Source organism: Kogia breviceps, chromosome 15 (genome assembly GCF_026419965.1).
Source record: "Kogia breviceps isolate mKogBre1 chromosome 15, mKogBre1 haplotype 1, whole genome shotgun sequence".
Classification (NCBI taxonomy): Eukaryota; Metazoa; Chordata; class Mammalia; order Artiodactyla; family Physeteridae; genus Kogia; species Kogia breviceps.
In genome coordinates this window covers 64202425-64216120 of record NC_081324.1, presented here as the reverse complement: position 1 = coordinate 64216120, position 13696 = coordinate 64202425, and the positions used below count along the sequence as shown (strand labels likewise).

Here is a 13696-nt window from a genome sequence, read left to right as displayed (position 1 = left end):
GGAGGAATAAGCTCAACCAGGATGTGGGAGAGGGCTGCTGGGGCCAGGTTTTCAGGAAGGTGAGATTTTTTTCTTGCACATTTATCAAACATCAGCTAAGGCAGGCTAAGATTACAAACTTGAGGCAAAATATATGCACTCTGAGCATCCAGAGTCCAGGTGAAGATAGAAAAGCATAGATAAAGGAACTCCCAAAGTATTTTTTGTAAGGTGTCGAATGAGTGGATCAAACAAAAACTTCAGTCTTGGGGAGAAGCCGTTGATCCTGATACCTGCCAACAGCACCCATCAGCCAAAACTGCGTTATATTTGTTTCTTTTTAGTCTCAGCTATTCTGGCCTTAGTCTTTTTTTCTTAAAACATCATTGTCAGAGTCTGATCTGGCTCTGAGTGCAGGCCTACCTACAGACTGCCCAGGGACCCTCAGGCCATCATCCCTTTGCACCACAGCGTCCACTTGGGCATTAGCTCACCTGGTCCCTCTCCCCTTTGCTCACCGCATCTTCTTTACAGGCACGCACGCACAGACCCTCTTATTTGTCCTTGCCGTTTCTTTCTTGCTTTTTGGGGAAGTTTTTTAAATTAATTAATTTATTTTTGGCTGCATCGGGTCTTCGTTGCTGCGTGTGGGCTTTCTCTAGTTGTGGTGAGAGGGGGCTACTCTTCGTTGCGGTGCGCGGGCTTCTCATTGCAGTGGCTTCTCTTGTTGCGGAGCACAGGCCCTAGGCGCACGGCTTCAGTAGTTGTGGCATGCGGGCTCAGTAGTTGTGGCTTGCGGGCTCTAGAGTGCAGGCTCAGTAGTTGTGGCACGCGGGATTAGTTGCTCTGCAGCATGTGGGATCTTCCCGGACCAGGACTGGAACCCGTGTCACCTGCATTGGCAGGCGGACTCTTAACCACTGTGCCACCAGGGAAGTCTCATGTCCTTGTCTTTCCTTATACTTATTTCAGTACATTGATTATATTGTATATTCTGTAAGTCATTTTGTAATGGTGTCAGTAGTTTTATATCCATGAATTTTCATTTCTTTGCTATTTCATTATTTTAAAAATAAAGACAGGCAATCATTTTCTTAGCTGAAAAGGAAATAAGGAAAGAACATGCTCTCATATGTTGGAGAGAGAGAGTGCCAGTGAGGCTCCCCACATTGGTGGCCTTGTTGTGCTCCAGGCACGAGACAGCTGGTTCCTGCAGTGAGGACTTGAGGAGGCCAAGGGTCTGGGGGAGGTAGGGGTGTGGGTGGCTGCAGGGCCTGGGTTTGTAGTATCCCAGCAGCTCCTGCTTGCAGAGGATTCTCTCTGCTCACCTAGGCCCCATCTTAATTTTTGTGTTAAATGAGTTTCATCTCATGTCTTAAGTTTGTGCTTAAATATTTTTTTTTAATGGAATAAGACAGATTGGACACAAGTCATGACTGCAGATCCCCATTGACATCAGCTCCCCTTGATCTTCAGCTTTGTGATTTCTTCACAGTCTCCACTGCAACTCAAGGTTCCATCTGCAGTAGAGCTTTCCTTGGATCTGATCTGGCAAATGTCTTCACTAGAGACAGCAATGTGGTCATAATCAGAGTTTTCCTCTTTTATGACTTCTGTATTGTAGGAAAAGAATATACAAATTATAAAGCTAAATCTTTGGCACACTTCAAAGAATATGAATTTATTTTTAATTATCATAAACGTTGTGGGCATATACCCTGAGAAAAACCATAATTCAGAAAGAGTCATGTACCAAAATGTTCATTGCAGCTCTATTTACAATAGCCAGGACATGGAAGCAACCTAAGTGTCCATCATCGGATGAATGAATAAAGAAGATGTGGCACATATATACAATGGAATATTACTCAGCCATAAAAAGAAACGAAATTGAGTTATTTGTAGTGAGGTGGATGGACCTAGAATCTGTCATACAGAGTGAAGTAAGTCAGAAGGAGAAAGACAAATACCGTATGCTAACACATATATATGGAATCTAAGAAAAAAAAAGTCATGAAGAACCTAGGGGTAAGATGGGAATAAAGACACAGACCTACTAGAGAATGGACTTGAGGATATGGGGAGGGGAAAGGGTAAGCTGGGACAAAGTGAGAGCGTGGCATAGACATACATACACTACCAAACATAAAATAGATAGCTAGTGGGAAGCAGTGGCATAGCACAGGGAGATCAGCTCAGTGCTTTGTGACCACCTAGAGGGGTGGGCGGGAGGGAGATGCAAGAGGGAAGAGATATGGGAACATATGTATATGTATGACTGATCCACTTTGTTATAAAGCAGAAACTAACACACCATTGTAAAGCAATTATACTCCAGTAAAGATGTTAAAAAAAAAAAAAAGTTGGCGTGATATCCTAGTTATGAATAAGAAAGACATTTCTCTTTCTGCCACCTATGAATAAAAACATTGTTACTTGGAGAAAGGGAGCAATACTTGAACTCTAAGCACTAGTCTTAAAACAATCTGTATTTTAGAAGTCTACTAAAGACATTTTAAAACTTAACTCTTATTTTAAATTAGTTTATTCTTTCCCCCAAATTTTTATTTCCTTTTAAGGGAAAACGAGAAAACTTGTCTTTTCAGTTGTAATTTTTTTTTCCACTGAAGTATTTTACAACTTAATTTTTAATACAAGTCTTAAAATAGAATTACCAGTTGTTAACCTTCAAATTTTAATTGTTCCACCAACTTAGCTGTTAAAGTTGGGTGATGACATAAGTTTGAAAATAAATATAATAATTTAATTTATAAATACGTGTAGTTAGCTTTTTACACCTTGTTTTTCTCATATACATATCTAGTACTTGGTTACAAAAATCTGAATACTGTAGTGCATTTATTTTTGTCTTGCAACTTGTCATTATGTAAAATCTAGTTCTTAATTACTGGACTAAGTCTACAAGCCGTCTTACAGTAAAGTTGAATTTGTAGTTTTCCTAAATAAGAGGAGTTTGAGTCAGAATTCAGACTGGGAACTTAGGGACTCTCCCCCCCATTTTTTAAAATTTAAACTGAATTTATACTGTGTTCTAACCAGGGAGCCTCAGGGGATAACACTCTTCTGTTGTCATTTTGGCAAGTACTCCCGAGTAAGCTGGTCTCCACAAGGCAAGAGGTTCCATTTGTTAATAGCGCTGTTGTCCATGTAAGTGTTGTGACTGCAGTCGGTTTGGGGAATTAAGCAGTTGGTGTGCTGGTTCGAGCATTCCAGTGAGCAAGTGGGGTGATGAAGTCAGAAGTGCAGGGTGTGGGGGAGACCTCAGGACAGGGATGCGACGTTAGGGCAGAGAGTGGCTGAGGAGCCAAGGGGTCCTCGTGCAGCTGGGCTGGGCTGCCCTGGCCCCCCTGCTCCAGCCTACCTTACAGGAGGGTGGAGTGTGTGGAGGATCAAGGGTGAGCCCTGCAGCAAGAACCCTCAGAAAAGGCAGCCACACAGCCAAGTTGCTGACTTGCAGCGTCTGCTGAATCGAACTCTGGCCCCCACAGCAGCTGCTGGCGGTACGTTTCCTTCTCCGTCCCCAGCTTTTCCCCAGCCTGAGCCTTCGATTTCGTACACAAGTCAGGATGAAATCACCACCTGGACAGACTGGGTGGGCACGGGCAGTGTTCAGTCCTCTGTTTTGCACCGGCGTCACCTAATCACCGAGTCTCCCACCCCCGTGAGCCAAGTGATGTCCTGGTGCTTCCATACAAATGGCTCGTCTTGTGTGGACCAGGAGCCATCTTAGAGCCTGGAGTTTGGTTTTAAGAGTGCAGTAGCCAGCCCTGTAACCTGAACGCCTGGGAGCCAGGAAGGGCAGGTGTGGTTCTGCCCGGGGCCCTGGGCACCTCTGGGGCCCTTGGTCACTCTGGGCCAGCAGTCAGCTCTCTAGCCCAGCAGCGTTAGCAGAAGATGCCTTTTCCCAAATGAAATACTCCATGGAACCCCATAGATGTCAGGTTAAAAGTTTTTTAATATAAAGGTGTTTTGTAAATTGAGATTTACAAGAATTAAGGCAGTTGGGGGGGTGGTCAACTTTTACAATGGGCAGAAAACATTGGAAATAACGTGAATGGTAGATACCATCTTGTGTTAACCCCCCTCAACCAGCTCACTTCTGAGTGTACTTTGTTGCCTGGTGAGAGGTGTGTTTTGCCCTTTACCTTGCTATTCTCGGGGACCTTCCATTAGACACGTGGGACAGAAGCTTTGTTCCAAGGAAAGCATGTGAGCAGCAGCCAGCAGGGCAGCACGGAGTAATGGGGCAGGAACGCGCTTGACTGCTTCTGATTGTAACTTTATTTATTTATTTTTTTTTTTTGCGGTATGCGGGCCTCTCAACTGTTGTGGCCTCTCCCGTTGCGGAGCACAGGCTCAGCTGCCATGGCTCAGGGGCTTAGCCGCTCCATGGCATGTGGGATCTTCCCGGACCAGGGCACGAACCCATGTCCCCTGCATCGGGAGGCAGTCTCCCAACCACTGCGCCACCAGGGAAGCCCTGATTATAACTTTTATAAAATACACTTTTACAAGATTGAAGTCCCAATCTGGCATCTGTTGGAGTTTAAAGCACCTCCTCAGAGCTCAGGGTCTGCAGACAATTTGAAAACCACACCCAAGTCAAAATTGCTGCCTCCCCTTGATGAGCAAAGCAGCCCCTGGCTGGTGCCTGTCCTCTGGCCGTAGGTAGGATTCCTACCACCCTGAAGCTGAAGGTTGGTCTGAAAGTTCTCTGAGCTGGGCTTCCTTCCCCTGAGACTGGCCCACTGGGAGATGCTGCTGCAGGGGAGGCAGTGGACAGGGTGTTCTTGGCAGCAGCACCTCCTTCCCGTGAAATAGGGTGGAGATGGCTTTGTTTCTTTTTTTTTTTTTTTTTTTTTGCGGTACGCGGGCCTCTCACCGCTGTGGCCTCTCCTGTTGCGGAGTACAGGCTCAGTGGCCATGGCTCACAGGCCCAGCCGCTCTGCGGCATGTGGGATCCTCCCAAACCGGAGCATGAACCCGAGTCCCCTGAATCGGCAGGCAGTCTCCCAACCACTGCGCCACCAGGGAAGCCCATGACTTTGTTTCTTTTATGCACTTTTTGCGTGAGTTGAACTGTTCTCAGAGTCAGGTGTTCATTCTCTGCCGTTGGAGTTAGTTAGCCAATCTGGGGGGAAAAAGCTGCCTCAGAGCACATTCTCACGGCTGAGCAGAAGCACCCTGGGCTTGTTGGTAGCACCTCGTGTCTTTGGCATGGCCTGATTTTATTTATTTTATTTTTGTCTGCATTGGGTCTTGGTTGCTGTGCGCAGGCTTTCTTTAGTTGCGGTGAGCAGGGGCTACTTTTCACTGTGGTGCACGGGCTTCTGGTTGTGGTGGCTTCTCTTGTTGCGGAGCACGGGCTTTAGGCACACAGGCTTTAGTAGTTGCGGTGTGCAGGCTTGGTAGTTGTGGCTCGCGGGCTATAGAGCTCAGGCTCAGTAGTTGTGGCACATGGGCTTAGTTGCTCCATGGCATGTGGGATCTTCCTGGACCAGGGCTGGAGCCCATGTCCCCTGCATTGGCAGGCAGATTCTTCATTTTTTAAAAAATAAATTTATTTATTTTTGGCTGCATTGGGTCTTCCTTGGGGTGTGCGGGCTTCTTATCGCGGTGGCGTCTCTTGTGTGGAGCACTGGCTCTAGGCACATGGGCTTCAGTAGTTGTGGCTCGTGGGCTCTAGAGCACAGGCTCAGTAGTTGTGGCGCACGGGCTTAGTTGCTCTGCAGCATGTGGGATCTTCCTGGACCAGGGCTCGAACCCGTGTCCCCTGCATTGGCAGGCAGATTCTTAACCACTGCAACACCAGGGAAGCCCACAGCCTGACTTTAGGTCTAAGCATTGAGAAAAATGAGAGTCCTAAGAACAAAATGTGTCGGTTCCTTTCAGTGGAATAGCATGTGTGATTTAGTTTTCAGAGAAAACTCTGAATTCATCTTCTTTCTCCCCCTTACAGGTGGGTGACATCGTGAAAGTCACAAGGATGAACATAAATGGCCAGTGGGAAGGCGAGGTGAACGGGCGCAAAGGGCTCTTCCCCTTCACGCACGTCAAAATCATCGACCCTCAGAACCCGGATGAAAATGAGTGATGCTGCTGCCCTGTGCCTGCTGCTTCATCGTCCTGCCCCACACGCCTCCTTCAGGCAGGGAAGCGTCCTCTCGGGCAGGTCACACGCGCTGCCAACGTCCAGCTTCTGCAGCGGGCAGCCTCCCACACATTGGAATGCTCACAGTGGCTGCCCCGGCATTTGTATCATAGTCGTGTTGTCAAAGAGTAGCTGATTTTAGAGTTCTTTGGATCATAAACTGGAAACACTGGTGGAGGCACACAGGTGAGAGGAGGTGCCGAGGACAGGGCTCCCTTCTGGCCAGCGCCCCGCCTGTCCCTGGGCTGACCCAGGGTTCCGGGGGAGCTCAGGCCTACAGTGAGGCCTTGCCGCTGGGAGCCATGGGTGGTGCCGTCGCCGGCGTGGTTTTCCATGAAGAGCAGAGGAAGTGGACCCTTCAGGAGAGGGAATTCTGCCCTAAACTCCCCACGTCAGGCTTTTCTGTTTTTTTCCCCCCCTCTTGTTGTTTGGTTTGGTTTTAGAAGACTTAATTAATTAGACTGGTGTGTTCTGAACAGGTTTTTAAGTAGCAGGTTAGTTTTTGTGATGAAACGAGGGGTGGCACATGCCTCTGAAGCCGCTGTCACCGCAGGAACACAAGAAAAAGAGCCCTGAGGCAGAGGCTTGTACTGTCTTGGTTGCCGGTGATACCTTGTGTTGCCAGATAGCAAACAACCACCACCACCCAGCAGTTGTGGGCTTCCCAGCTGCGTGCACAGGCTCTTGGACGACGACGTTCCCACAGGCATCAGAGCCAGGGGCCGGGGGGTGGTGTGATTCACCTTGTTTGCTGGCTTCCTGTCCAGGCTTTCAGTGAATGCACTCCTTGAAAGTATAGGACCCAAGTTTCCTTAAAAAGTCTTTGAATTCACTAAGGAATCGTTAAATTCCACTCACTGAGGCCCAGTTCTCCCTGCCCCAGCAAGCTCCCCAGGCTGCCCAAGAGAGATGGTGCTGCTAATGCTGGTTCCATGGTTCTTGTGTCCACACTGCTCTCCAGCAAGAAAGTGTAGGCTCTGGGCCTTGGTTGATGCATTTGATGTCTAATGAAATGCATCATTAACCATTACTGATTTGATGTTAAGGTTTCCCTGTTGGCTAAAAGAGGCCTGTTCATACAAGTCATCTGGTACCAGTGTGTGACCGATCCCACGTCTATAGCACACAGCCAACTAGAATTCTGGAACCTTTGTGCAGTTCGGTGTGCCTGCCCATTTGGACCCTGCTGAAGACAGGCCTCACCTGAGAATGCATCCAGCATCCCTGGGGGTATGGTCTCAGCCTGATAAGTAACTGTCCTCCCTGAGCATCTGCTGTAGCCTCGGCCCTGCCTCCCAGGGGTCTTGAGTTTTGAGATTTCGAGCAGTTATTCTGGTCAGAACCAGCAAGGCCACCATGTTTCAATTTCTCTTTAATCAAATGTTCCGTCAGGTAGGTAACCATCATATTAAAGATTCTTGAGGGTGCTCACATAGCCCTGTCTCTCTGTGGTTTTCCTGGAAAAGGCTTCTTTGTGGGCTCTTCCTGATCAGTGAGAGCTATGGCCACCTCTTGCTCCCAAGGTGCCCGTGTTGCAGTCACCTCTTGTTCTGGGTCCAGGCCCAGCCTAGCCCCATGGCAAGTGGCACATGTGTGGCTGGGCCCCTGCCCTCTACCTGGGGATGATGCCTGCCCTGTGGCCTGTAACCCAGTACCTGAGGGGGTCTCTCACAGAAGGCGGAGACGTGTGCCTTGTCCAAAGAGAGCACACAACCTAAGGCCTTGTTAAACCAACTTTAGCCGAGAGGCTGGGCACCTTTGGATGGCAGTAGTTAGCTCAAGTACAAGAAGTATATGGCCTTTTGGAAAGCAAGGTTTCCTTCCAGCCATGTCTGCTGACCAGTAAACAGTGTGACCCACCTAATGGGGATCACTTCAGAATCAGAACACCCTGCAAACCTAGGTTTACTTCAGAAGGCATCTGTTCAGTCCGTCAGCCAAGGTGCATGTCTCCAGGGCTGCCCCAGAGATTCGGAGACCCAAATAAGGTGAGCCTTGAGCTCTGAAGTGGAGATGTGTGCCGAAAGTAGTACCTTTTTGACTTAGAACCTTATTAGTTTTTTAATCAGCCAGGGTAATTCTTTTTTTTTTCACACTAAATATACAAGAAACAGCCCAGTACCTTGGCTTTGGGCCTGGGCTCCCCAGGGGTCTGGGAAGACTCTGCTTCAGAAAGTGACTCAAATCTTCCAGAGGCATGGGCTTCCCTCTTGGGCAGGCTTCCTCTTAGGACTGTCCATTATTGCTACTTGCTCTGCTCTGTGTGTCACTTAAGAAAATGTGTGGATGTTAAAGTAGCTCACTGGGGAAGAGAACAAATTACGTGCTAAAGGAATTGACAATTTGATTTAAAATATACTTATCCTGGAAAGGGAGTTGTCCCTGTCACCTCTGCCCGGTGTTGATGCCCGGGGACACAGCTAATGAAGAGGAGGACATGTGGATGGACTGCCCTTCGACGACTTTGTCACCCAGATAGGACCCCTTCTGTGCTCACGGTCAGGAACCTGAGGAGAGAGGGCCAGCTGCTCCCTCCTGAGCCTGAGCATCTGGCCTGTTCTGACTCCCTTCTCCAGCTGTTTACACACAAGGCGGGCCGGGACCGGCGGCCACTGCTCTTGTAAAGTTTGCTCAGAGGAATATGAACATTTTATTTTTGAAAAGGGATGGTGTTTTTGTGCCAGGTGTTTATAATTTAATCTTTTAATAATATTACGTTCATTAACCTCTTAAAATGAGTGAATCCTGATTGTTTTCACACCGAACCCGAGACACCACCAAGCTCGCCCTCAGCCTCCACCCTTTGAGACCGGAGGCCTGTGTCCCTGTGGCTGCAGCCAGTGGTCCCGAGCTGGGCGTGTGCTCTCACGGAGTGGAAGGACAGTCCTCTGAGACAGGGTCGTGGTCTCTGTGGGAGGAACAGTGGCCTTGCTTCTTGACGGTCTTCACTGTGTGTTTTAAAATGACCACAACACAACACAAAACTCTTTTGACCTGTAACTTAAAGATCATAAACTTCAGGCAATAATATTTTATGTGTAAGCTTTTAAAATTATTTTTGGGGATCATAGCTTGTTTTATTTTGTGCTATAAAATTAACAGTATTAAATGACTTATATTCTTAGAATACATGGAGTGTCTTTTCTTAACAGATCAGTGCCTTTTTATTTTTGTATTCCATTTTACGTTACTGGTCCCGGCATCAGACCCTTGTTTCCATGGCCTGTTTGTACATTGTCTCAATAAAACTTGCATCAGCTGGCGGTGGCAGCAGCTTTCGTGTTTTGGTGTCTCCTCAGTGCTGCCTTGGAGGCCCTCGCCCCCCCCCCCCGCCCCCCCTCCAGCAGTTAAGCATCTGCTGGGACACCTGTGAAGCAGTGGCCACCTGGTGCTTCTGCGAGTTGCCCTGCCCAGCCCTGCTGCTGTGGACTGAGTGGAGGGGAGGGGCTTGGCACCGGCACCACTCACACCCTGTCCTCCCAGGGGCAGGGTGGCAGTTACAGGCCCGGCATCCTCCAGGTAACTTGGGTGTCCTCCCTCTAATGGGCGCCTTGTCTGAAGCATAAGTTTTGGAGCAGCCTCGTCCCTGGTCAGGCATGAAACCCACCTGCCTTTCTTAAATCCTCTGCTCTTGTCTGTGGCCCTCCTGACAGGCTCCGGGACCTTCAGCTGGCGGTATTGGGGGGCCTGCTGATTTCCCTGCCACCCCCCAGCCAGAGCTGTTCCCGCACCTATTTGTGTGCCAAGAGAGGTCCAAGTGTTGTCGTAAAACCTCCAGGAAGGTGCAACCTGGATCATCTCGAGCTGTGTTGCTGGAAAGCTTGGGAGATTCCAAATGGTCCACTCGTCCTGGAAGAAGGAAGGCCTCAGAGACGCCTTTGAAGAGTACTTTCTGCTTGGAAAGTTAAATTTTGCTCAGCAATGCTGGGCTGGATTCCTCCGTGGTGGGAACCCCTGGGAAGTGAAGCTGCCTCCCCACTGAGTGAGTGTCAGGGCTCAGGTCTTGACACTCCACAGCGTCTTTGCATCCTGGCCTGGAGTGACCCACCCTTCAAGCCCTGGCCCTGCTCATGGCTCCCCGGCAGGGGGTTGCGGCCTGTGTCCAATGGGGGGCTGCAGAGATTGGGGGGCTTCCCCTGCCCACGCCTGCTGCCCTGGGGACACCATCGCACTCAATCCCCAGGCTCCTGGGCTTGTAGCCCAAGGTAGCCTGTGCCTTGCAGCCTGGCACTGAAACGGGCATGGGCAGGGGACTCAGCTACACCCTCCAGGCCCACATGCCGGGGACAGCCCCAGGGCTCCCACTGTTCAAGCTCAGAGGTCCGAGAGAGGGGTCGGGAAGGGGAGCCCTTGGGCTGCCTCAGAGCTGCCCAGTTGGCCAAGGCTGGCCAGTGGAGTGGGTGGTCTGCCCAGTAGCTGTGTGGAGGGCAGGGCCAGGAGCAGGGGGACCAAGCCCCTGCCGGCCCTCGGAGGAGTTGGGAGAGTTCGGCTTTGGCATTGAGGTTAGAGGGAAAACACCCATGGGGCACAGCATTCAGAAGCCCTGTGTCTGGAGAAAGGCCACCCATCCTGTCGACTCCACATCCCTGTCTCCCTGTTGCCTGTTTATTATTGTATTTTCCAGAGTTATTCTACAACATACAAGTAAATACATCTGTAAGTACTCTTTCTTAATGTTTTCTCTACAGAAAGGCAGCATAGATCATTTAACTGTTCTGCCCCCTGCTTTATTTCCCCAGTCTGTTTAGAGGTTGTGAATCAGAAGCTGAGCTTCTGTTCTCTTCCATCGCTGTGTCGTGTTCCTTGAGTTGGATGTGCCGTCACTCGGGTAACCACCTGTTATTGGTGGGCATGTAGGTCCTTTCCAATCTCAGGTGGGCAGATGCATTAAAGTAAGTTCCTCTGACTGGGATTGCTGGGTCAAAGGCTCTGGGCACTGGCAGTTTTCAGAGCTGTTGCTAAATTGCCCTCTCACAGGGATTGCCTCAATTTACACTTTCGCCAGTGATGTATAATATATGAAAATATAACATTTTTACAAACACTCTGTAGATACCTTGTTTATGGCTAAACAGTATTCTACTATGTGGCTGAGGCAGCTTATACTAGCCCATCTGTCCTGGCGTGTGGAAGTTTTTACCAGTGGAGTTTTTTTGTTGTTTGTTTGGCTGTACCAAGTGGCTTGCAGGATCTTAGTTCCCTGACCAGGGATTGAACTGGGCCCTGGTAGTGAAAGTGCCAAGTCCTAATAATCACTGGACTGCCAGGGAGTTCCCCCAATGTTTTGATGATAGGAAATCCTCAGGTCTAAGTAAGGGCTGCAGGGGTAGGGCCCACCTTCCAGCTCCTGGGCTGACTCTGGTCCAGTCCTTGCCCCAGGTGCCTCCCGGCCCCCCTGCCCCCTGTCCAGTGCCAGTCCTAGTTGCTGGTATTTTTTTCCCCAAAGACACATGTGATGAAAACCCCTAGCCCTCTCCTCCCTGGCCTATGAAATGCCTCCATGCCAGGCTGCTGCCCAGAGCCCAGCACTTGAGCCAGACTGGACTGACACATTCTGAGTCCCCAGAACTGGTCATCTTACCTCCTTGTCTTTGCCACACACTTATCCTGCCTGGATGCCCTTCTCTCTGCTGAACTCCAAAGGGCTCATCTGTCCTCGACTCCTGCCACCTCCTAGGAAAGCCCTCTGACCTTCCCTCCCTCCATGGGGACTGGAACTAGAACTGGTCACCCCTGAGCCTGGAGACAGGACAGGACTCACGACAAACCATCAACTTGGGGAGGGTTGAGGCTGGGCTGAAACAGGCTGGTGGGAGCCGTCTCCACGGGGTCGGAGAGCCCCCGAGGATCCTGGGGGTGCTGAGACATGGCAGTCAGGCTGTGTAGACCGACCTGGGATGTGGGCAGGGAGGCTGGGCTGCAGCAACCAGAGCAAGCCTGGGAGTCAGGGATGAGGCCGGGAGTGGAGGGTTGGGGATGGGCTTAGCCCAGGCTCCCCAGTCTGGGGATCCCCCAGCGTCTGCCTCCATAAGAATAAGTCACAGGGTAGCTGAGGGCAGCATTCCTGCCCATCTTGCCCCTCAGCACAGCCAGCCTCAGCTAGGATGCTGGCTGTGCTATATCAGCCCCCCCCCAGCATTTCCTGGGGACCAGTTAGTCAAATATAGGTCTCCCTATCTGGAAATACACCTAAGTCGCCAGGGAAGAGTCCACTCTCTGCCCTCTGAACCCTAAGGCTCAGGGTGGGCCCTGTGGACTCTCAAGTAGGCCTCCAGGGGGCGCCAGAGTCAATCCCAATGTTAGACGTTGTCGTTCTCTTTGTGGCCTAAAAAAGGACAGCCCTGGGCTTCCCTGGTGGCGCAGTGGTTGAGAGTCCGCCTGCCGATGCAGGGGACACGGGTTCGTGCCCTGGTCTGGGAGGATCCCACATGCCGCGGAGCGGCTGGGCCCGTGAGCCATGGCCGCTGAGCCTGCGCGTCCGGAGCCTGTGCTCCGCAACGGGAGAGGCCACAACAGTGAGAGGCCCGCATACCGCAAAAAAATAAATAAATAAAAATAAAATTACAAAACTGATTCTTAAAAAAAAAAAAAAAAAAAAAAAAAAAAAAAAAAAAGGACAGCCCTGCACGGCAGAGCTTGGAGACCCTAGGCTGAGAGGAGTGGGGAACAGGGGTGGGTGTGAGGAGGACAGGGACAGGCTTGCATGCTGGGGGGCCCAGGGATCACCCCTTCACTTGCTTCTCACACCTTGGCCTTTGGGGTGTCTGCTGGGTCTGTGCATTGTCAAGGCCACTGGGATGAATGCTACCATGTTGCCAGAATCCTCCAGGCAAGATCAGGACCTCAGGCTGCCCAAGGCTTGGAGGCATCCTAAGTCTCCCCGGGTCCCGGTGTCCACACGCACCACGTCCGAGCCCGGGGCTTTGGTGAGGCTGCCCACCCACCTACCTTCTGTTTCAGCTTTTGCTCCATGAGGATCTGGTCATTTCTGCCCCACCATGGGGCAGCCAGAGCCTTGAGTCCATCCGCAGGGTGGAGGCGGCCACAATGGACTCACCTCATGCAGGGCATCTCCCTAGGTCGTTGGCCTCCTCACAGCCCCCACACTGACCTGTCCCCTCAATGTCATCTCTGGCATCCCATGCTCAGCAGCCCCCACCCCACATCCTGCACTCCTGCTGTGTCCCTTGCTGCCTCTGCCCCTGTCCTGGTGTCCTGGAGGATCCCCAGCTGGAGGCACTGCAGTTACCCCCAGATTCTTGGGGAATCTGGGGCAGAAGGGGCTCACTGACTCAAAAAGTTCACAGATCAGGACTCGAAATCTGCACTGGTGACATGGCAGCCTTGGCCGAGCCTGACAGGCCTCCCAGCTCCCTCTCCCAAGCTCTGCTTTGTAAGCCCAGCACAGCCAGACAGACCGGACCCACGTCTCTGCCACTCACCAGCAGCATGGCCTTGGGGAGTCCCTAACCTCTCTGAACCTCAGCTTCCACATCTGTAAAATGGAGATGACACAGAGGACCTTCCACCTCAGGCTGTTGTGAA

At 50.7% G+C, this 13696-nt stretch overlaps 1 protein-coding gene across 1 annotated transcript in view; it reads left to right on the top strand.

Annotated features, from left to right (window-relative positions):
* The window catches only part of CRKL (CRK like proto-oncogene, adaptor protein), a 33031-nt gene extending 23607 nt beyond the window's left edge, over positions 1 to 9424 (top strand). The window contains exon 3 of the mRNA XM_059041207.2: positions 5960 to 9424. Coding sequence (XP_058897190.1) covers positions 5960 to 6094 — 135 coding nt within the window. The 3' untranslated portion in view covers positions 6095 to 9424. The remainder of the gene's footprint in view (positions 1 to 5959) is intronic.
* Positions 9425 to 13696: the final 4272 nt, after the last annotated feature.